Raw genomic sequence first — 25,268 nt, 5'->3', positions numbered from 1 at the left:
AGACTGACTCCAGGAAGTAAATGCTACATGAATCATCTGCCCTTACTCAATATGGCCACGACCAGAAATACTAGGAGGGTGTTTTTCAAAATGATTTTTTCAGTAAAAAAGTATGGAGACATGGATGGATGGGGAAGTTTGCTTTGAATGTTAAAAATGTATAAAATTGTGTTTTTGATTTGCAGTACTCAGGTACAGTGTACTTCCACTTTAAGGGCCTAATTACACCATATGAAGCGGGATGCATCCAAGTGCATAAACAGTCCAAAATAAATAGTTCACACCATTACAGTGGTCAAAAAAGTACAGCAAACTGCATGCCAATGCACTGCAATGCAGTGCACATAAACATCCCAGGAAGAAAAAGATGGAAGTGACCTCATAGGAAAAGTGAGCTTAAGAAAAATGCACTGCAAATGACAATAAAAAAACATGCATCAAATGTACGTCACTTCACATGCAAAAACGCACAGTAAACACGCAGTTTCTGGTGTGATGGGCCCTTATATGGCTTATATGGACTGATGTAATTATGCACAATACGTTCATAGGTTTGGTTTTTCAACCAGGGTACCTGGGCACCCTGGGGTGCCTTCTGGGTCCTTCAGGGGTGCCTAGCCAAAATGCCTAAAATTTGCTCCAAATTGGCCAAAAAATTTGTACAAGCCAGTGGGTGCATCGAGCCTGCTTTTTTGTTACACGCAGGTTTTCATTGTGCACCATGATGATTTTTGGCACTGTGCAGACCAGCTGCCAGTGCCCTAACAACCGCTGACATCATTGGTTGATAAGGAGGACATGCAAAGCATCCCTATTTGACCCCCTGCACCTCTCTGTCAGCACTGAGGTCACATTAGCTGCATGGGGGAGAGATAATTAAATGCTGAAATACTATTCAGTACTAATGTGAAAAAGTGTATTTGCTTTGAAAGAACAAATCCCCTCTAATGTTGGGTGTCCTATGTGTGTGGATGCTGCTGCGTTATGTAAAACTACTAGTTTATTCCATTTCACAAGGGGTGCCTTGACTGGAAGGAGGTTGAGAAACACTGGTATGGAGGATGTGTGGATACTTTGTATGAAAATAGTCGTTTGATACACTGAGTTGTTTCTAGTTTGGGAGTGACACTGATACATTTAGCACACTGTGTATTTAGATATCTCACCTGTGATTTTACAACACTACAGCTGACAATCGAAGGGTGGATAAAGTGTTTCCAAACCCACCACAGTAAAATCAGTCTGTATATGCAGTAAATCATGCTTGCTTAGAAAAGCACCTCCCCTCCCACTCTTAAGGCCCCTTTTACATGGAGATCCCGATATGGTCCGCCTGCCCGTTTTCCAGGTGGACCTGATTTGACCTCTATTCTCCTCTATGGAGCAGCGGGTGTAAACGGACATGTGTCCATTTATACCCACCGACATCCAATCCAATCTAATAAAAACCGACGGATGGGGATTCATTACTCTTCCGTCCATCAGATCCAATGGAATGACACTCGGATGAAAACAGACAGGCAGACCATTTCCATCCGACCACCCATAGAGGACAGCAGGCTGTGTCTGTGTCCGCTCTGCAGCAGAGTGGACAGGGACCTGTCATCCGCGTGCTCAGTGGAGAGATCCCCCGCTGAGCAAGCGGATCCACTGACGGGTCCACCATGTGTGAAAGGGGCCTGAACAGTGGGGTAGACCACATGGACATTACTCTTAGATATGAGCAGATTATTTTTCAACATTGGGGATGCCCAACGAAGTTTAATAAAGTGTGGGGTAACAGCTTGGACATCCACCGGTAGACCTGGTTATGGATAGACTGTTTGGCTGACATTTCATCATGCATTCCTACTACATTTTCCTTGTGTATTTGTAAGGATATTTGTTGGACCATGTAACTGCTGCATCTATGCCTTGAGTTATTTTCAGACACTGCATTGTAAGATCTGCAATGTTTGGTCTTTTTCTGTAAACATGACCTTTGTCTCAATAAAACCTTTTTTCTTGCTTGCTATTCTCATTGTGAAGCCTAAATGGTTAATCCTCTGCATTGTGTAAAAATTATGTTTGATCCTGTCTTCTCAAATCCTCCCCTTCTTCTACTGCCCCCCCCCCCCCCCTTCCCATCTGCTAATAGAACAGAGCCTTGGGGACAAGCTGTACATGTTCAGTTTGGTGTGTATAGCTAGAGTTTTTATTTTTTTGGGAGGGTACGTGTGATCAGCACAGAGCCAATCAGCATTGTCCAGACAGGGGTTATTCAGAGGTCATGCAGCCTCATAGGACAATCAGGGGAAAATGAAAACTCCTCCTACAACCTTTAACCAGTGCTCTGCTGGACACTGATAGAAGTCACAAGACTGCTACTGTATTTACTGCTGATGAGAAAAGGTATTTAGCAGTTTATATTTACTAAAATAATTTCCATGTTGTGTGTACTGCGGGAGGCCAGATATAGTGAATGCAGGGTCCTGGGTTTAGTAACACTTCAAGGGTCCTTTCAGATGGGCGTTCTGTTTTTTCATCAACTCAGTCACGGTTATTCGACAAAAAAAACGGATCAGTTTACATATTCTCATCCGTTTACATCCGTTATTCATCCATTTACATCCGTTTTTCGTCAGTTCAGGGGTTTCTTCTGTTCAAAAGAACGGATGCGGACATTAACAGATGTAAACGGATGATCATCCATTTACATCCACTAGTCCATAGAAATACATGGGTGTCCGTTCTTCATCTGTAAACGGACATACGGAACGCCCGTGTGAAAGAGGCCTAAGGGAAGAGCTGCACTGAGCAAGATATACTGCATGTTCAATAAAGTGTGATGAAGGAGGTGATTTGTAGATCTCATTCTTCATCCCAGTGACAGTTCTCTCCTGGCTGCTGGTTCTGAGTTACTGACTCAAAGCCTTGAAGCCAGAGGCCCCCAGGGCCAGTAAATATCATCTGCGGAGTGAGGAGTGCTCCAGGTGTTCCTCTCCATGATGATTACACTCACCATGTCGCCGACCTCTCCTCTCTGTAGTCCAGCCGCACACAACGCCGATTCCTCTCTTTCCTCCAATCACATCACTCCGCACACAGCACGTGTCACTCACCAGGCCCAGAGGTGACTATCTCGCGTCTGATTGGTTAAACGTTCCCTGGAACCTCCCATCCTTTCCGACAACCTCGCTACACATACGAGTGTAAGACTACAAGTCCCGGCATGCACTTTTCCAGAGAAAACCAATCACAGACGGGCGCTACCAAGGTTGACAAAGAGGGAGATATAAATACACGTTTGCCATGTTATCGGCCGAAGGTGCACCACAGATCCACAATGAGAGTTGGGAAAAGTTGTACTGAGATGGCTACGAGTCTTATTTTTATATAGAAATGTTCGATTGGCTCTGACATTCTGATTGGCCGTGAGCAGCTCTCACTAAGAAAGAGCTGGTCTGCAGCCATGGCAACCATAGCTAACAGCAGGAGTCAGCAAGAGAACACCTGAAGAGGGAGCCAGAGGCAGCAGGTAGAGTTAGTCAATGGGGGGACAGGGAGGTTCTACTGGGGGGGCTCATACACTGCCATGGAGCAGGCACACTATTCTGGGGTCCCTATATCTACATAGCATGGTCCACCTTCATCCTCAGCGCTGAAGAGTCTACATCCAGATGAATGAAGAGTGAACAGTGCAGCACTGAGATCCAGGACTTCACTACTGGACTGACAAGCACAGCCCCTGCTCTGATCACTGAGCATATTTATTAGGAAAACACGCCAAGAACAGGAATAGTCTGACTGATACAGAAGTCATTGGCATGCAAGCTTTAAGGCAATGAGGCCCCCTAGTTGGTGCCAACCTGTGCTGTGTCTGTGCAGGGGATGGCAACAGGTTCTTCTTAAAGCCCAACGCCAGGGACAGGACAGATGCTCCTTTGTGGTGGGGCTGCACCAGCACTGCAGGGGTTAAATGGTCATTTATGTCTAATGGACCAGCAGAAGTTCTTCTGCTTACCCAATCCTCTGCTCCCCCAGCACCTGGTGGACCATCTTTTGGCACCTTCATGTCCTGTGCACTGCTATGGGCTCTGCATTGGACTTGATGACGTCAGAGGTCTTGTGACCAACCGAGCATAGGGGAGCAGAGGCTCTAGCAACACAAGACATTGGCTAAGTAAAACAGCATCCCATGTCAGCTCTAAGCCCAGGAACTGAGCAGTCACATGACTGCTGATCGCTCTGTTCTCAGTCTTCTCGGAGTGGACAGCAGTGAATGTCAGCCACCACTCTCCACTCTGGCACTCACTGGAGCGCCAGACAGGAGAGGGGGCGGGAGCATTTGGTTTTGGTTTTTAGCTGAATGCCAGCTGTCAATCAGGCAGCTGGGTAGATCCCGACAATATTGTCAGGATCCTTTCCAGAGCCTGGAGCTGCTCTGTGATGTCAGCTGATAGCAAGTGACAGGAGTGTAAATGTAAGTGTGCTCCTGTGACCCACAAGAGAAGTATGACCAGAAAGGCTTTGGTCATACTTCTATTTGAACCTTTGCAGGACAGAGGATATTCCCACTTCAAGGGAGCATTTTACTTTCCCTGGAGTTCAGTCTTAAAGATGAATTGCAGGTGCATCACCGCCCTGCTGCTCTACATGGTCCATTCAGAGTATACTTTGAATTCATTTAGAGGATGCAAAGCATTCTCTGAATGGCTCTCATGCTGAGCAGCCGGCCTCCTGTGTTTACAGTGCAGCAGAGCAGACACTCGGCATTGGACTCAGAAGTAAGTGGAGATCCCTGGTCCCTGGAGTGTCTATTTCAGTGATTTCCAGCTTCCACAGGGATTGGCCTGGTATGTCATATACATAATTACATTGGTCCCAGCTGGCCCAATGTAACAATGTATAAAATATCCATACCTCAAATTCTTACTAAAGGCTGAACTCCAGGAATGATCTTTTTTATTAACTTCATTGGTTACATTTAATCCTACATATCTCACATTCGGAGAGCTGCTAGGGATGCTTGGTGATTGGAATAACACTTTCACCTGGGGGCAGGGAAAAAGTCTTCAACCCTGTGTAAGCTCTACCTAGTTCTGACTCAGAGCTTACACAGAGCTCCCTTCCTTTTTTCTGGTGGCTGATTGATTCAGCTTGACTACATCTATACTTCATATGTTTCTGCTGGGGATGCAGAAATTCAGTACAGCAGCCTGTGCTATATGCTGGTCTCTTCCAGGTGCTGGAGTGACTTGCCATCTGTATACTGAACACAGTAACTTGCTCAACACCTCTGCCATTCAGTGTACATCTTGTATTATTTTTAGTGAAATCAAGGTATTCTCTGACTGGATGAGGCAGAGAGCAGGGGTGAATGACACCACAATCTCCACCTCAACCAATCAGAGAAGGTCTTAGATGTTCTCTGAATGGCAGAGGTGCCGAGCGAGTGACCCCCTGTGTTCAGTAGACAGATGGCAAGTCACTCCAGCAGTACCCAGAAGAGATCAGCACTGACTGTATTTAGTTCATTCTACTGCAGTAAATTTCTGTATCCCCAGTGGCCCTCCTGATTTGAGATACGGAGTATTAGATGTAACCAAGCTGAACCAATCCGCCACTAGGAATAAGGAAGGAAGCTCTGTGTAAGCTCGGAGTCAGAGCTAGTAAGAGCTTACACAGGGCTGAGGACTCTCTCTCCGCCCCAAGGTGAAAGTGTTAAGCCAAACATCAGCGCTGTCACAGAGGATGCAGAGTGATTCGCATGTTCCTCTACACCCGGAAGTACCAAGTATTTTCTTCATTTACTCCTGCCAACTAAGCGATGTGGTTGGGAAGTGAACAGTAAATATTTATCACTGAGGAGGGGTAGACAATGGCTGCAGAGACCACAGTAAGTGTGGACCTACCCGGGCAGCAGACTAGCAGGAACTTCAGTCTGCCATACCCCCACCCTTCCCAACTAAGCAAGCTGTAAAATACCACTTCAAGCAGACCCCAGATTCCCAGTGTGTGTGCTGTAGTACATGTTGTGGCAGCACAGAGAATGTGTCACCTCTGCAGCCGTCACTCACCCGCCTTACTCATTAAACAACGACACCTACACTTGTTAGTTAGTGTTAATAATGCATAGTCCTCTAGTATGTGCCTAATAAATAATTCTTGTCTGTACTCACACAGCATTTTCACTGATTTGTTGTGACAGCAAATAATTTATTGGTTTCTTGCAGCTTATATAAAAATATTATTCTGATTTAGGTCACAGCATAGCGTGCCATATCTGCATTGCGCAACAATGCCTTTAGACGGAAAAACCGATATGGATCGGATTGGTCTATTCCATGAGATGGGCTATATCAGTATTGGGGACAAATATGTCACTCCTGCCTCTAGTAAGTATTTTTCAGCAAGGATTCTTCACCACATCAGAGAGCAGTAGAAAGGTATTTTATTATGGTGTATGCTTGAAAATATCAAATGTGTACATATAAAATGAGGCAGATCAGGTACAGTGTAGGATGCTCTCTCTTTCCTTCACTCTCCATGTATGACTGTGTTGGAGATATTCCCACACTAGTTGTCACAGTGACTAGGCCATTCAGAAAGTAAAAGAAAATCTACAACCAGGAAAGCTACAGCAATAAAAAGCAGAGAGGACTTCTAGCCTTCCCCTGCTCTACTGATAAAAAGTATATTTACTTCTGTGCTGCTGTTGGAGATTTTGTCTCACTTCCTATCTGGTAAAAACATTGTCACCATGACAGTAGAGCTTCATCGTTGTATTAAAAACCAAACAAATACATTTTGACTACATATACTTTAGTTCTAATGCCAAACTCCAGCACAAAATAACAAGATAAAATTTAATAACCCATTAAAATTATATTTTTATTCTCCAAAATGAATCCATACTCATCCACTACTTTCTGGCCCCATAATCTATTTTTCATGAAAATGTTTCTTACTGTGTTTTTCTGCCTCCTTGTAACATCTTCATTGGGTTCCTGAACCACTCCTTTTTTAGTTGTGGTCATGTGCACTGCTCTATGTACATTACAAATCCCATAGTCCTTAATCCATTTAGTAAGCGAGCAAGAGAGGGTGGCCACGATCCTGCACACAGTTCGACCATGGAGAACAGACATAGCCACCCTCTAACAGGAAGTCAGATCTGAGCAGCAAAAAAAAAAAGAATCTGGAAATTTGAGGAGACTGAGAGCAATAGAAGGTACTTTTTTGAGTAAAATTAGAAATAGTAAATTTTTTTTTTTAGTTTTGGATAGAGCAAGCAGGGATGTTTGATTCCTATCGCCCGATGCCTGGGACATGTAGTTCCGGGCGTCGGGCAGGTCGTTTTTTTCTACCTTAGCTCTGATGTGAGCAAGCAGTGGGCTCACTTGTCAGGTGGAAGCATTCGGGTGGCAGTGCTGCTGCCCGATTGTTTCCACACAGTGCCAGTATCTCGCCCGCCATAAAGTCTACCGGGCTACGCTTGCCCATCTGCTCATCGCCTTCGGCTAGAGGGGAGGGAGGAGAGCGGACACGTCCCCTCCCCTTCTTCTCATGACCCGGAAGTAACGTTATGATGTCACTTTCGGGTCCCTGTTGAGAGATTCCAGGCCATGGAAGCCGGGAAAAAATGTAATGCGGTGCGATGTGCACCGTATTACATTCAGTGGAGCACAGGGGAGACATGCAGGGTCTTTTGGACCCTGGATGCCTCAATAAAAAGAACCTGGCACCAAAAAATCATCACATGGCCTATGTGATGAAAAAAAAAGTAAAAAGAAACAAAGTTATTTCTTAATTGTAAAAAATAAAAGTTACACCCAAGCACATACCATCCCCCCACAAAAAAAAATTGAGGCCCCCCCCACCCCCACATATACGAACGTACAAACGTTAAAGCACACGCTAGGGCGCCTACGCATGAAAACATCCATTGCGATACACATGTCACATATCGCTGCACACGCTAGAATGAGAGCAATAATTCTAGCACCAGACCTCTTCCGTAACACTAAACTGCTGACCTATAAGGAGCTTTAAATGCGTCACCTATAGAAAATTGAGGGTACTGAAGTTCGTCGCCATTTAACAAGTGGGCACAAATTTAAGGTTTGACAAGTTGGATATCTATTTACTCAGTGCAACCTCATCTTTTATATTTTACAAAAAATAGGGTAATTTATTGCTTTTTTGTTCCCTAAAATTAACTTGTATTTTTTACTGAAATTTTGTGGTAATATCATGCAACATAAAAAAATACAACTTTTATTCTCTAGGGTCTCTGCTTTCAGAAAATATATAGTGTTTGGGGGTTTTATGTAATCTTCAGGCCTAATATTATTTTTTATACTTGTGCAAAAAATGCAAACATGGCTCTGGCAGCGAAAAAAAATATCTGGACAAGTAGATTGTCATGAGGGACAAGTAGATTGGGGCACCGATTTAGTCCCTGGACAAGTAGTTATTTTAAAAAAATTCCACACCCCGGTAAGGGAGGTATTATAAACCGTCAATTTATTTTTTGCTATCTTTGTCCCATTGGAGAGATTTACCTTCACTTCCTGTCCCATAGCCAAAGCAAGAAGTGAGAGGAAATCCCTGCAAATTAAGGAAATTCCTTGGGGACCTCAAGTCACCAGAACTAGTGTCCCCATTGGAAAATTTCCCCTCTATTACTTTACTGGGGACAACCCAAAATTGGAGGGTTCTTTTACTTTCACTTTCAAAAGAAGAGTAAACAGGACATATAGAGAGGGTGAATCTCCCTAATGGGGCACAGACAACAATAAAAACTGGCAGGCATTCTAATAAAAACTAATCTAAAACTAAAATAAAAGTTTTGCCTTTAGTTATACTTTAACCTCTTTATGCCAACGGTACGCAAATATGTGGCTGGGCCTTGACGCCTAGTGGCCGCATATTTGCGTACCATTTGCAAACAAACGTGTTGAGAGTGCACACCCTGCGCTCTCTCAGCACATGTCGGTGTCCGACAGAAAGGTTCCGATCTCTCCTTGCGATGGGGACCTTTCTGATCATGTGACTGCTGTGACAGCCAATCACGGCGGTTACATGACCCTAAACCCCGCCTCCCGGCATCAGAAACCCCTTAAAGGGCCAGGAGGCGCCAGCGTGAAGGGGTTAAGAATACATACTTCAATAGAGTTTGATGTCAATTTTAAATATGAAATAGCAAGACACAAATTTACAACAATTCAGCTCAAGGCCTTCAGATGGCCAACATTTAATCTACTTGAACCCAGGCACTCCCCCTCCTACCCTCATCTACCCCCCAGCCTGTGATTGGACAGTGAAAGAAGATGAGGAGAGTACAATGAGGAGCTCATCTTTCTGCCACTCTGCATTCTTATCTTATCAGCAGCTTTAAAGGTTTAGCTCACCTTTTTTTAAAAAAATTAATAGGTAAACTAACACCCTACACCCTCCCAATCCCTGCTGCACTTACCTTCATCAGTGATTAGCTGTCCACGCAGCTTTTGCAGCAGACCAGAGATTTGAAATCCCCACTCTTCTTCCCCTTCTTTGGAAGGACTTCTGGGACAGCTCAGAGCAGCTCTGATTGGTCAGCACCGGCACGTGACCACTTTGGCCAATCAGAATCACTCTCTTCTGTTCCAGAAACCCTACAGGAAGAAGGGAAAGAAAAGCTGGAATTCCAAACCACTGGACCGCTTCACCAGCTGCATGGGCACTGACCGCTAATCACGAAGGTAAGTGCAGTGGGGAGGGTGTAGGGCAGGGCTTGAAATTTCCACTCGCCAGCGTTTCCCCCAGTGCCATCTTGCTGAGCAGGCTCGGAGCTCAGGCCGGATCTGTCATTGGCACTGGGAGCCGTCAGACTGCTCAATAGCTGAGCGCAGTGAGCGGAGTGTGTGCTGTGCTCTCTGCCTCCCCCTAGAGTGCAGTACTCGGCTCTGTGAGTGAACAACGAAGTACTGCAACTTTTTATGGGGGGGTAGTGGTGTGTGTGTCTGTGTATGCATGTACATGTGTCTGTGTGTATGTACATGTGTGTATCTGTACATGTGTCTGCGTGTATGTACTTGTGTGTGTGTGCATGTACGTGTGTGTGTGTGTTTGTGTGTATGTACATACACGTGTCTGTGTGTATATACATGTGTATTTCTGTGTATGTACATGTATCTGTGTGTATGCATGTCTGTACGTGCCTGTGTGTGTATACATGTGTCTGTATGTGTGTGTACATGTGTCTCTGGGCGTGTGTGTAAATGTTTCTGTGTGTGTATGTACATGTCTGTGTGTGTGTGTGTACAGGTGTCTCTGTTTGTGTGTGTTTGTTGGTGGCGATTAACTCTTAAGACCTGGCTAGTAGCTCAGGACTTGAAATTTTAAGCCCTGGTGTAGGGTATTAGTTCATCTTTTCATATTTTTTTTCTGAAAAGGTGAACTAAAGGTGGCCATAGACGGTTCAAATCTCGCCCGGTTCAGCAGAGACCGGCCAAGATTCAAACCGTGTATGGGCAGGCTGAATGTACCCAAGTTGATTGGTAGATCAACAAGCCTGTCAGATTTTACATGCGATTATTAGCCACTAGCAGTAATCACTGTTGTGTTGATGGGGCAAATTAATTGATTTTCTTTCCTGCAACCCGTTGTTGCAGGAAAGAAAGTCGCTTCATTTACGGCCATCTTCGCACTTTAAGTTAATGGTTGGTTTAGTCAGTCTCTATTACTGAAAAATAATGTGTTGTATGTGTACCGTGCACAGGTCATGGATTATTTTCTTTAAAACTCCAGTAATTGGGATATTCACTTACATGCATGCATGCAAACAAAGTAGCCCTTTTGGAAGGGGGTATTTGCAAACATTTCTGAGGGAGCAGTCCCTACAGTCACTGTGCTATCTGAAACATGAACTTTATTTTGGTTGGAATTTTCTTTTAAATCCTGACATTCTATGTGCTCGGCTCTGCATATCCTCTGTTACAATATGATTTGTTAGTCTGGTTCCCAGGTCTCTTGGTGGACTACAAAACACCCCCCTCTATGGTATAGAGAAGAGGTGAGGGTGAGGTGTTCTGTGGTCTTAGCACACATCCTGTTCTATACTGAAAACACTGCTCCTCCTTAGATACAGTACAGTGAATGAGCATTGTCACCTTAGGACAGGAAGTGTCTAAAAACTTGTAATCTGCAACGTATGACCTTTTCATTTTTTTGTTCTGGGGTTTAGATATACTTTAAAGTTTAAAGCAGTTGTAAAAGCTAAATGTTTTTTACCTTCATGCATTTTATGTATGAAGGTAAAAAACCTTCTGTGTGCTACTTACCTGAGCCTGATCTTCATCCAGTGCTGTGCAGGGGAGCCTTGGCTGTCCCAGGACCCCCTCTCCTCATTGGCTGAGACAGCAGCAGGAGCCATTGGCTCCCACTGCTGTCAATCACAGCCAGTAAGCCAATGAGGAGAGAGTGGGAGGCAGGGTCAAGCTGCAGCTCTATATGTCTTTATGGATGCATAGAGCTGAGCTCGGGAGAGAGCATGCACCACCGCCCCCGTAGCAAGTGGCTTTCTATTGGGGACACTGGTCAAGGGGAAGGAGCCAGAAGAGCTGGCGGCGGACCCGAGAAGAAGAGTATCGGGGGTGCTCTGTGCAAAACTATTGAACAGAGCAGGTAATTATGACATGTTTGTTATTTTTTTTTTAAACTGAACCTTTACTACCACTTTAACTAAGGAAAAAAATTTTTTTTTTTTGTTTTGATAGAGCAAGGGAGAGCTATAATATATAGTTATGGGTTTTTTTGCCATCTGTATTCCTTTGTGGAGATTTCTCTACACTTCTAGTCCCATAGCCAAAAAAGGAAGGAAATTCCTCCAAAGTGAGGGAATCCCCAGTTGTCATCAGAACTAGTGTCCCCTTGGAAGATTTCCCCTGTTCCTATTCTGGTAACAATCCAAAATTTGGGATGCTCTTGGATTTTCATTCTTGGTGTTAACTGTAAATGGGACAAGTAAAGAGGGTGAATCTCCTCAATGGGCCACACATGGCAATAAAAACTGACAGGTGTTCAAATCCCTCTCCACTCTGTTATGCTTTAATGATAAAAAGTGTTTTTTTTTCTGGTAAATTACACAGTTGCAGTATATTGTGATATGCTAGGAATGTATTCATAAAAAATATTAATATATTTTGCTGCAACAAGCAAATTATTAGAGAATAAGTTAAGCTGTATTCTGGTTTTAAAAAACATAAGATATTTACTGCATCCAACAGAAGATCCCTTTCACCCTTGACCAGGACTGCAATATCAGATGTCTCCAGTGTTTCTGCAAGTGTAACCTTGCATTGCTGTACCTGTACAACAAATTGTCAATGCTGTTAGATAGAATTAGTGAGCCAAAGCAATATAAATAACAGTAGGATGACACTAATGCTAATGCTTAAGCCTTCTATGTTAAACAGCAATGTGTAATGCAGGGGTTCACATTTCTGTTAAGGCTGAAAACCTCTGAGCTTAATAGGAAAGAAATTGTTGAGTCTTACCAAAATATACAATTTTTGTTGTGTTATATTATTCATATGCAGAACTCAAGTATAATGTGTATGTTATTCCAGGGCCATTTAATGAAGCCGCAAGTAAAAACAGACAAATGCTTCCCGGTGGTTCCAAGTCCATGGCTAACACCTTGGCAGGATACTTTGATGCTCAGTTCAAACGTACATTTGAAGGTGAAGCTTATTCAGATCCCCTGAAACAAAGAAGGCAGTATATTATGCAGCAGAACAAGAAGAACTTGGGAAAAGCATTCCTCCCAGCTAATGGGGAAAAAAAGCCGTAAGTAGTGAATCCTTTAATTTAGGAAGATCATGCTAGGTCACCAACATTTTGTGTGCATTTCAGTTTTATAGTCCATCCAAGCATTCAGTCAAAATTTTCCAATGTGGATTAGACAAATTGAAAGCAGAATCTGCTACAGATTGTATTTATTCAAGAGGCCCTATCAAAAGGTTGTGTAATATGTGAAAAGTGGACACTATGGTGTTTATTTACTAAAGTTGGAGAGTGTAAAATCAGGCTCACTTCTGAATAGAAACCAATCAGCTTCTAATCTCGGCTTGTTTACCACTTGGTAACCGCGCTATAGCTGAATGACGGCTACAGCGCAGTTACCCAGTTCTGGGAGGGCGTCATATGACGTCCTCCTAGAACGCGCCCTCTCGCACGCCCCCAGGGGTGCGCACCCGGCGATCTCCGTGATCCTACGGACACAGCTGATCACGTGATGAGGTAAAAGGCCAATCACAGCGACCTTTTATCACGTGATCAGCTGTGTCCAATGACACAGCAGATCACGGAGGAAATACAGTTGCCAGTTATCGGCAGCACTTTCCTTACGCTGTCACAGCATGAGGAAAGTACCGGCGATAACCGGCAGCTGTCACATAGGAGATTGGCCCTGCAGTGCCATCCAGCAGTGCCCACCAGTGCCACCTATCAGTGCCCAGTAGTGCCGCCTAGCAGTGCCACCAGTCGGTGCTGCCAATCAGAACTGTCTGTGGCGTCAGTCAGCGCCACCCGTCAGTGTCGTCCATTAGTGATTATCATTGCTGCATATCAGTGCCACCTCATCAGTGCATCCTATCAGTGCCCATCAGTACTGCCTATCCATGCCATCTCATCAGTGCCCAGTGCTGCCTATCAGTGCCCATCAGTGTTGCTTATCTGTGCAGCCTTATCAATGCACATCAGTGAAGGAGAAAATGTACCTGTTTGCAAAATTCTATAATAGAAACAAAGAAATTGTTTGCTCTTTTTTTTGTTTATAATGCAAAAAATAAAACACCCATTGGCGATTAAATACCACCAAAAGAAAGCTCTATTTGTGTGAAAAAAAATGATAAAAATTTCATATGGGTACAGTGTTGTATGACAGCGCAATTGTCATTCAAAGTGCAACAGGGCTGAAAATTGGCCTGAGCACGAAGGGGGGTATAAGTGCCCAGTAGGTATGTGGTTAATTAAGCTTTGTCAATAAAACCTGGAAGCTGATTGGTTTCTATACAAAAATGAGCCTGATTTTTCATTTTCCAGCTTTAGTAAATAAATCTCAGTTTGTCACTCTACCAGCAGAAATACATGTATGGTACAATATTAACCTGTCTATGGCCGAAATAACACATATATGTAGCATCCAGGAAGTGAGTTTCTTCCTGGGTGCCACATATATGCACTCCTACGTTTTGCGCTGGATGTGCACTTGATCGAGTATTCCCAGTACAGAAACTGAGCTGTTACCGACTGCTCCGGTTGGCAGCTGGCAGAACCTGCTCCAGATCACTGTGATTAGCTAATTAAAGTGATTGGTACTGTAAAGTCCTGTCCCAGTGTTTCTTCTCCTCTGTGGGAAAGAAGGTCTGTTGAAAATAAATAAATATGACCCTAAACAGGGCTGAATCAAGTTTAGGGAGTGTTAGTATCAGTGTACGTGGCAGTTAGTGGCAGGGTTAGGGTTATTGTGTTTAGGCAAGGTCAAAAAACCCCAACAAAATGCATACTATTCTTTGTTGGCTGTACTACGGGACCAAAAACCACATTATGCACACACTTGTGGTCTCGCTGTGATCACCAGGCGTAAGAGAATTTATTTTGTGGATTTTTTTGGTGGTGAAACATGGCAATAGCCAAAAATAGTATTATTGTTATTATTATTATACAGGATTTATATAACACCAACAGCTTGCACAGCGCTTTACAAAATTAAGGCAGAGATTACAGTTACAGCACAATTTGGTACAAGAGGAATCTGAGGGCCCTCCTCAGTAGATACAGCTAAATTAAAAAAAAAATGTTTTACTATTTTGGGCCAGTTGTACTTTAATAATAAAACAAAGTCAGGAGATATTTAATAACATTAGGCACAAAATTGAAACACAATCAGTCCTGATAAAAAAACAGACACAATCCACCTTGACACACCAAGTAGTTGCAATGAGATGCAAAGTTTTACTAACACACGTCAAAGTTGTATAATTGGGTTTGGGCATTAAGGTTTGTTTTGATTTTGGTCCTGAGGAAGTTAGGAAAAAGAAGATGAAAGGATGTTAAACCACTGGAAACAGGCCCATGAAAATTAATAGACATATGAAAGAAACTTGAACTGAATGAAAAAAATAAATCATATCCATTTATTTATATCACAACTTTATGATTTTGTTCTGTAGTCTACAGAGCATTGTTTTGCTGTGCATGTATTATTATAGTTTTCATAGAAAGCATGTATGTGAAAGTAATGTGGTAATCATACAATCTTCTCCCTCTTTTTTAGATCTGGTCTGGGTGGCTTTTATGGAACTTTGAGTGGTCCAGTTCCAGCTTTTAGTGCAGAATTAAAACCAAGGAAGGCATATACTGCACCAGGGAAGAACATCTATTCCAACCCTCCCAAGATGGGTACAGGATATGGGTAAGGTATTACATACAGTGGTGACAAAAACAGGATCTACAATAACCAGAGCAAAATTGGAACGGTAACCTATAGTAATTACATTTAATCTTTAGGATCATGCAGGGAATCTAATTTGGCAATTGAAAGCATAACTACTACATATATGATCTTGTTCTTGTAAATCAGGCCCTGTATTTTTTACTGCAGGCTGCTTTACTGTGCATTGAAATTACGGATTGCCTTTTCACAGGTATCCAAACCTCACTATAGGTAAACAGTACCCATATACTTCTGATGACTATGACAGATCAAGAGAACTGATGAAGGTTAGTACACTCTAACATACTCTGTTTCTCCCTAGCTAGGTGTCCTCCCCCAGTCTTTTCTATTTGTTGTATTGCATTTTTTGTAAAAGATATTCCATCAAACCATAGCATGCAGCAGGCAAAACTGGCCTTTGGAGCAGCACTCCATTAGCAGAATGCTGTGGCTTCAAGGGGGCCTCTTCTTTTCTTGTTAAACTTTTTTCTGCACTAAGTGGCCAGATATGTAGCTCCTGAATAAGAAAGTCACCTTCTTGGTTCTGCTTCAAATGTCATCTCTTCCTCAGTGGACAGCGAATCAGCATCTTCATCCAGTGAGATGGGAGCAAAAGTATTTATGCTAAACCAGGAACTAACCAAGTTATCTTTTGTGTATGTGTATCATAAAAATGGTCAGTCAGCATTATAAATCCCTTGGCAGCCAAAACAGTAAATCAAGAATTCAGGACTTTACTATTACTACAGTCTGCAGGGGCAGCAAGCTGCATTTTTGTAAGTTTCAGTTCTAGCAGTGACGGTACTTTTTGCTTAAGGTTTGGTATATGCATTTGTTTCTAGCTTACAGCATGTGGATGAAGCTGGGAAAGTGGGTTATGCTAGAGCTAGTAAACATGCTGACCTCATTAATGGATAAGTACACGTTCAGAACATGTTACATATTTCACTCGTATTTAGAGTGGAATATGTAACATGTTTCAGCTCTTGCCACCTCTCCCTGATCCCTTTTCCCCTATGACAGCTGGTGGGGGTTCTTCTCCCTGTACCCACTGTCCCTTTATCCTTTCTGAAAAAAGCAGGACTGTGTGGGGTTTCGCCCACTCAGCCGCATCATTCATTCACAGTTTCCTGTGACTGAATAATCTACAAGTACCGTCTGACACTGTGACAGATGGACTTGTAGTTTCGAAGGGCTGCAAGGGCACTGATAAGCACTCTCATAGTCAGTTGACATGTCCTCCAGGTTTCAAACAGCCCATACAGAGGTATGGACTGAAAGCCAAAGGACATGTCTGCAGGAGCCCACATTGCACCCATGATCTACTGATCCCAAGTACAATGCTTTCCAGGCTCCTGCAGGAAAAAAATAATAAATGCCCATTTTTTTCACTGCAGAAATATGTGCATTTAATATTTTTTTCCAAAAAGATGAACTTATCCATTAAAGTATTTATATATGCTGAACAATTGCATTAAAAACACATGAAAACAAGCCCTAATTATGTAGCTACAGATATGGAGAAATTAATATTCAAAATGAATAACAGAGGCACTGAAATTACAGTTTCATTCTTCTTACTTTCTTTGGATGCAGAAGCTTGGCATTCTACCAGTTCTATAATGTAAACTCACAGTAGTTAAAAACGAATTAAAACCCCAGTTTAGAGTCTGAATTACTTAACACTACATGGAGCTAGAGAGATCAGTGGTGCTTTGTATTAAAGCTCTATTGCTTTTTGTTAAAGTATATCTAAAGGCAAAACTTTTTTTTTTCAGTTTTGGACAGAGTGGAGATGGATTAGACCCCTATTAGGTATTTATTGATGTCTGTGTCCTTGTTAGGGTGATTCACCCTCTTTATTTATCCTGCTTACCATTATCATCAAAAGTGAAAGTAAAGTAAACCCCAAATTTTGGGCTATCCCCAGAAAAGTAATAGAGGGGAAATTTTTTAATTTTCCAATGGGGACCCTAGTTCTAGTGACCTAGGGGTTCCCAAAGAATTCCCTTAATTTGCAGGGATTTTGTCTCGCTTTCTTTGTTGGCTATGAAACAGGAAGTGAAGGTAAATCTCCTTAATGGGGCACAGATGGCAAAAAAACTGATGGATTATAACCCTCCCTTACTGTATCCAAAATGAAAAAAAGGTTTAGTCCTACTTTAGGAATTTGTAAATACTCTAATATTCTTATTCTGGGCTTGGGTGCACTTTAAAGCAGCCAAAACTGTTTTTTTTTCTCTAGGATGGAGTGGGAAAAAGTTGGACCCCCATCTTTTATTGCTGTCTCCCACCCTATTGGGGAGACCACCTCTCACTGCCTGTCCCCCTGTCAACAGGAAACAAAATAAAGCAAAACCTTTCTAACAAAGGCACTTCAGCAATAGAAACATTCAGATTATGATGTACAAACCTGACATTTTTACAGGGGTGTGCAGACTTTTTTTATCCAATGTATTTGAAATACCTGATAGGAAGTTCTAACTGTCCCTTACATTCAAGACTAAAAATGTAAAAAAATGGCTGCTAATGAATCTGATACGTTGTGTAAGGCTTCTGAGCTGTGATGAGCACATAATGATTCTCTGTAATTTTCATTTCAGAAAGAGTTTGAGAGCCACAAATCTAAGTTAAAAGGTGGTGCTTTCCGATTAAACCTTTATCCAAAGGATTATTTTGATGTGAACCCTTATCGGTCTGATAAACCTCTGCCACCACTCAAGAAAAAGACAGAGAAAAAGCAGCTTGTGAAACCGTTTAAGCCAAGTTCACCTGCTAAAGATGTAGGTAAAACAAAGATGCCATCATGCAATGTTTATCTTCAGTGTCAGGGTGAGGTCTATTCACAAAATGCACATGCACAAGGAAGATGTTTGTTTCAAACATTTTACACATAGACATGCTTAGACTGGCCAAAGACAAAATATTATTTTTTAAAATGATTAAGAATAATCAACCAAATGCAACATACTTTGTTTTATGTGAATGCAGAGCATGTCATTCTATACAATTTTTTGCTTTGAACAAAATTAGACCAGTACTGCTTCAAACCTCGGCCCATGGGCCAAATGCGGCCCTCGGAGTACTATTCCTTCCACTGATACCAACAAAGAGCTACCATTTCTTCCTCTGGCACCAACTATGGGGCATTTTTCTTCCACTGACCGTTGAAGGGGCACAATTCCTCCCACTGATATAAACAGTTAAGTACTTTTCCTCCAACTAATACCAACGATGGGGCACTATCCCTCCAATTAATACCAGGGATGGGCACTATTTCTTCCTCTGATACCAATGCTGGGGTGCTATTCATCCCACTGACACCAATGATGGGGCACTATTCCTCCCCCTGACACCAATGATGGGGCACTATTCCTTCCACTAACACCAATGATGCGACATGATTCCTTCTACTAATACCAATTATGGGGCACTATTGCTTCCTCTGATACCAGTGATGGGTCACTATTCATCCCACTGTCACCAATGATGGGGCACTATTCAACCCACTGACAACAATGATGGGGCACTATTCCTCCCACTAATACCAATGATGGGATACTATTCCTCCCACTGGCACCAATGATGGGGCACTATTCCTCCCACTGGCACCAATGATGGGGTACTATTCCTCCCACTGGCACCAATGTTGGGGCACCATTCCTCCCACTGACACCAATGATGGGGCACTATTCCTCCCACTGACACCAATGACGGGGCTCTATTCCTCCCACTGATACTAATGATGGAGCACTATTCCTCCCACTGATACTAATGATGGAGCACTATTCCTCCCACTGGCACCAATGATGGGGCACTATTCCTCCCACTGACACCAATGACGGGGCTCTATTCCTCCCACTGGCACCAATGATGGGGTACTATTCCTCCCACTGGCACCAATGTTGGGGCACTATTCCTCCCACTGGCACCAATGTTGGGGCACTATTCCTCCCACTGACACCAATGACGGGGCACTATTCCTCCCACTGACACCAATGACGGGGCTCTATTCCTCCCACTGATACTAATGATGGAGCACTATTCCTCCCACTGATACTGATGATGGAGCACTATTCCTCCCACTGGCACCAATGATGGGGCACTATTCCTCTCACTGACACCAATGACGGGGCTCTATTCCTCCCACTGGCACCAATGATGGGGTACTATTCCTCCCACTGGCACCAATGTTGGGGCACTATTCCTCCCACTGACACCAATGATGGGGCACTATTCCTCCCACTGACACCAATGACGGGGCTCTATTCCTCCCACTGGCACCAATGATGGGGTACTATTCCTCCCACTGGCACCAATGTTGGGGCACTATTCCTCCCACTGGCACCAATGTTGGGGCACTATTCCTCCCACTGACACCAATGACGGGGCTCTATTCCTCCCACTGATACTAATGATGGAGCACTATTCCTCCCACTGATACTAATGTTGGGGCACTATTCCTCCCACTGACACCAATGACGGGGCACTATTCCTCCCACTGACACCAATGACGGGGCTCTATTCCTCCCACTGATACTAATGATGGAGCACTATTCCTCCCACTGATACTAATGATGGAGCACTATTCCTTCCACTGGCACCAATGATGGGGCACTATTCCTCCCACTGACACCAATGACGGGGCTCTATTCCTCCCACTGGCACCAATGATGGGGTACTATTCCTCCCACTGGCACCAATGTTGGGGCACTATTCCTCCCACTGACACCAATGATGGGGCACTATTCCTCCCACTGACACCAATGACGGGGCTCTATTCCTCCCACTGATACTAATGATGGAGCACTATTCCTCCCACTGATACTAATGATGGAGCACTATTCCTCCCACTGGCACCAATGATGGGGCACTATTCCTCCCACTGACACCAATGACGGGGCTCTATTCCTCCCACTGGCACCAATGATGGGGTACTATTCCTCCCACTGGCACCAATGTTGGGGCACTATTCCTCCCACTGACACCAATGATGGGGCACTATTCCTCCCACTGACACCAATGACGGGGCTCTATTCCTCCCACTGATACTAATGATGGAGCACTATTCCTCCCACTGATACTAATGATGGAGCACTATTCCTCCCACTGGCACCAATGATGGGGCACTATTCCTCCCACTGACACCAATGACGGGGCTCTATTCCTCCCACTGGCACCAATGATGGGGTACTATTCCTCCCACTGGCACCAATGTTGGGGCACTATTCCTCCCACTGACACCAATGATGGGGCACTATTCCTCCCACTGACACCAATGACGGGGCTCTATTCCTCCCACTGATACTAATGATGGAGCACTATTCCTCCCACTGATACCAATGATGGAGCACTATTCCTCCCACTGATACCAATGATGGAGCACTATTCCTCCCACTGACACCAATTATGGGGCATTATTCCTCCCACTGACACAAATGATGGGGGCACTATTCCTCCCACTGATACCAATGATGGGGCACTATTCCTCCCACTGACACAAATGATGGGGGCACTATTCCTCCCACTAATACCAATGATGGGGCAATATTCCTCCCACTAATACCAAGGATGGGGCACTGTTCCTCCAACTAATACCAATGACTGGACACTATTCCTCCTTCCACTGACTGCAAGCACTGTCATTTTTTTTTTTTTTTTTTCATTTTGACGCTGGGACATTTTCTACTCCCACTGGCCACTCCAGCCCTCCTAAAGTCTGAAGGACAGTAAACCAGCCCTTTGTTTTTTAAGTTTGGAGACCCCTGCTTTAGACTGTGATCACTTTGTATGCTAAATTATTGTACTGATGCAAGTTGTAAAATACCTTTGATATCTCCCATTCTGTCAGCCGTCAGTCATCATTTTTGTAACTTAAATGGAGCAATATTATTTGTTAGTTAAAAATTAAAACAATGTATATAGAATCTTCTTAAATTTGGATTACATCCCAGAAAAATGCTGGCAAGACTAATTGCAAGATTTCCAGGGAACATTTTTCTGGCAGATTATCCAGTAAATTTTGATATTTTGTAAGCTCTAACGAGCAGGGTCCTCGGTTTCCTCTTGTACCAAATTGTATTGTAACTGTAATGTCACCTTCATTTTGTAAAGCTCTGCACAAACTGTTGGTGCTATATAAATCCTGTATAATAATAATAATAATATTTGCCCATGTCTTGTACAAGTTATCTTGGAAGACTTGCATCTTAGTCTAATGATGCATCTCCAAGTGTATGTACAATATTAAAGCTTTTTTGTCTTTTGCAAATCAGTGGTGGCTGTTTATAAATGTCCTTAGGATATACAGTAGAGAATTGCTGCTTTCAGTGCCATTCTCACTCCTAAATTGAAACAGGGAGGAATAGTAGAATTACTGGTCCAAGTTGTAAGCAAAATCCTACTTGGATGAACCATGTACTGTATGTATCTCCAAAACAAGAATAGAGAGCAAACATGTTTTTAAATAAAAGCTAGCAAATATCAGCTGTGAACATGAGGTAAAAATCATTGCATGATTACATATATTACATACATACATACATACATATAGCACATAAAAGAGCCAGCCCTATCCCATCTGTTCTCATGGAACTTGTGGTATAGGTTTGGCTAACATGGGATAGAGGAATTGTTGCTGCTTCCAGGAAACTCTGAGCTTACACTTGGGAGGTGGGAATTATATATCACTTGTACACAGAGTGTACAAATCAATGATAATCAGTGTAGCGCTATTACATACAAAATCATAATGCAAAAATAAAAAAAAATATAAAAAAACATATGTGCCCCTATATTCAGTGTAATTTTGTGTTTTTCTATGTATTTCTAATAAAAGATGAGGTCAGCTTTGAGAACATGTTACTGTACAGTACATGTTCCACCTGTTTTTGGATGGAACATGCAACATGTTCCCGCTCCTGCAGCGAGTCAGCAATCTGAGCTCTCTGTACGACAGTAGTACAGGGTGGCCCTGTTGAGCGCTCTAGTAGTCAATTGATTCTTTCTGTCAGTGTGAAAATGCATGCCCATATGATGTATGGGTAGAAAGCCTACAATGACAGTCTGCAGGAGCTTTGCATGGCACCAGCGATGCTGGTGCAATGCTTTGCAGGCTCCGAAAAAAAATAAATAAAAGTAAATGCACAATTTTTTTTTACATGCAAAAAAAGTGCATTTATTATTTTTTGTTAAAAAGTGTACTTATCTTTTAAATAAATATCCTACATCCAGCAATTGTCTTTCTGTAATTTTCATCCAATTGTTATACTCTACACATCATGTGCCTGAACCATTTTTCTCCATCTCTGTGACCAAAACCAGTTATTCTCTCAAGTTCTGTCCATGACCCACTGATTACAATAGGTCATATATAGCATGTTTCCCCTTTCTTTAGGGTCCCCAGATATTCAAACCTTCTTTCTCCTCCTCTGATCCTAATAATAGGAAAACTCGACATAGTGCTTTGCTGCTTTAAAAAGACTTTATTAAAAATCTCATTCCAGTTAAAACCATATTTCTCTTTTACGCAATTCTGCCAAGCCACATCTTGTCTAACCTGGTCTAGTATATATATCATGTATGAAAATTGTATTTTGTATGTCATTGGCAGCCAGGTGGCATGAAAGCAGGAACATTTGATCCTTACCCAACTCATTCCAATGATGCTTATGGGAAAAGACTTACTAAAAGTGCAACCATTGTTAAAGGGGGAAAGATTTTCCAGCCTCCAGCAGGACCCAAATCTTTTCCTATTAAAAGTGTAATTGCATCACACGTTCTCAGGTAAGTACTGTAAGAATGAAATACTACTTTGATGTTTTAATGTATTCTGATTTATGCAAATTAATTGAGAAAATAACAAGCATCCCCATAACATAGCAATGATTGTAATAATTATGCACCCTCCCTCTTGCTGAACAGCATTGCTTGGCAGCTTACTGGAAGATCCTAAAGTGGAACTTCACTCTCTCAATCATCATTGACTATTTTTAATCCTTATGATCCTGACATTAGAAAATACATAGGATTGTATATTATATTTAATTGTTTAAAACTTTTTTTTACATTTCTTCAGTTACTTCCTGGTTTCCAGGCCTAGGCAAACAATATCATATATCCCATGAGTCTTCAGGAGAAGGGGGGGGTCTCAGTTAAGCCTGCATACCTGAGCTAAGGGAAAATGGATTCCAGGAAGTATGAATCATTGCCCTTACTCAAGATGGCCACAGCCAGAAATGCTAGAGGGGTGTTTTTCAAAATGATTTCTCAACAAAATAAATGATGGAGACATGTATGGATGGGTGAGTTTGCTTTGAATATTAAAAATTAATAAAATAGCATTTTTGGTTTGTGGTGCTCAGGTGCAGTGTGGTTCCACCTCAAGTATTTTAAACTTTGGTGCAGTTACACGTTTTATCACTCTGCCCCTAGCTCTCCATCTCAGTTTTAAAGTAACAGATTTGTAAATGATATTACACTTGAATATACCATGTGTCTGGTTTAAAGTTGTAATCCAGGTACACAGCTTTATGCACAATTTTGCTTTTATGTAAAGACTACCTGCCAAGAGAATTGTAATTCTGCTTCGCTAACCTTGTGACCCAGACACTACTTCCATATAGCACAGCCAGATACCAATCCTCTCTGCAGAATATAATTACTTTTAATAAGAAATCCAGCCGTTGTTGATTTTTGGATACGGAGTGACTAATGCCCCCTGGATAGAACATGGGTACAAATCTACATAGTAGTTACTGTATATAGACATCCTTATGTAAGGGATTACTGGAGGTGGATATCAAGGTAGATTTAGGTATGTATGCTAGTTCTGTGTAAATATATATTTTAGAGGTTTTATATATACTTAAGTTTTAAGGATTACTTTTTTTATTCTACATCCATGTATACTCTTATTTAAGCAATAGCAAATATGAGATATTGCATATGAATATTTTATCTTTTCATTTTTAAACTTTTAATAGTTAGTAATTGTTCTACTATTTATATAAAGTAAATATTTTATACATATAGTATATTAGATAAAGAGGACATTTTTTAAACCCTGCCACTAGTGGAATCTGGTGCCAGTCGAATACTTGTTCCCAATATGAGTCATTTTTGTTTCTTTATTTTCTGCCAGTATATTGCACTGTGCATTACAGGATACAAACAAATGTTCACATCCATCTCTGACCCCAAACAATACCGCTCTAGATACCTTTCGAACAGCAACTGAGCACAGTTTTTGGGCCTTTTAGAATCTGACTCCTCCCCACAAAACAAGCCTAAGTGAAGGTTGTATGAGCAAAACAAACAAAGCACTGTGCAGCCTACACTATTGCTTGTTTAGTCTCTGACCCCAAAGAATACACAATATTAAGAAACTGTTTTGTTCAGATGCTAGCTCTAGAGTAAGATTTTTTTTAATTTACTCTCTCTCTCTCTCTCTCTCTCTCTCTCTCTCTCTCTCTCTCTCTCTCTCTCTCTCTCTCTCTCTCTCTCTCTCTCTCTCTCTCTCTCTCTCTCTCTCTCCAGCACAAGCCTGATCATTGCAGGAGAGCAGACTATGTTCTCAGCACAGCTAGAAAACTAACCATGCTATGCTGTACTGCCTAGTGTGCTAATTTTTTAAATAGGAAAGTAGAGTGACTGACAGGCACACCAGGTATTTCGCACAAAGAAAGTAAAACAAACAGAACAGGATACTTTTTTTTTTTTTTTTTATACAAGTACATGGTACAACAGACACATATCAAGAATACGAAATGTTGGGTTTACATATTCTTTAATAGGAACTTTTAAT

The 25,268-nt window shown here is 42.3% G+C and overlaps 2 protein-coding genes across 2 annotated transcripts in view; one reads left to right on the top strand and one right to left on the bottom strand.

Moving 5' to 3' along the window:
- UFSP2 (UFM1 specific peptidase 2) overlaps positions 1-3,142 on the bottom strand; it is a 36,293-nt gene extending 33,151 nt beyond the window's left edge. The window contains exon 1 of the mRNA XM_089669602.1: positions 3,002-3,142. Coding sequence (XP_089525728.1) covers positions 3,002-3,004 — 3 coding nt within the window. The 5' untranslated portion in view covers positions 3,005-3,142. The remainder of the gene's footprint in view (positions 1-3,001) is intronic.
- A 193-nt stretch (positions 3,143-3,335) lies between these two features.
- The window catches only part of CFAP96 (cilia and flagella associated protein 96), a 37,698-nt gene continuing 15,765 nt past the window's right edge, over positions 3,336-25,268 (top strand). Inside the window, exons 1-7 of the mRNA XM_089669603.1 lie at positions 3,336-3,517; positions 6,244-6,377; positions 12,594-12,813; positions 15,305-15,442; positions 15,675-15,750; positions 18,067-18,246; positions 23,076-23,248. Coding sequence (XP_089525729.1) covers positions 6,281-6,377; positions 12,594-12,813; positions 15,305-15,442; positions 15,675-15,750; positions 18,067-18,246; positions 23,076-23,248 — 884 coding nt within the window. The 5' untranslated portion in view covers positions 3,336-3,517; positions 6,244-6,280. The remainder of the gene's footprint in view (positions 3,518-6,243; positions 6,378-12,593; positions 12,814-15,304; positions 15,443-15,674; positions 15,751-18,066; positions 18,247-23,075; positions 23,249-25,268) is intronic.

This window comes from Staurois parvus, unplaced genomic scaffold (genome assembly GCF_062004578.1).
Source record: "Staurois parvus isolate SC_StPar_1 unplaced genomic scaffold, SC_StPar_1.0 ptg000080l, whole genome shotgun sequence".
Lineage (NCBI taxonomy): Eukaryota > Metazoa > Chordata > Amphibia > Anura > Ranidae > Staurois > Staurois parvus.
The sequence above is the reverse complement of the archived record's forward strand: the minus strand, read 5'-3'. Positions and strand labels throughout refer to the sequence as shown.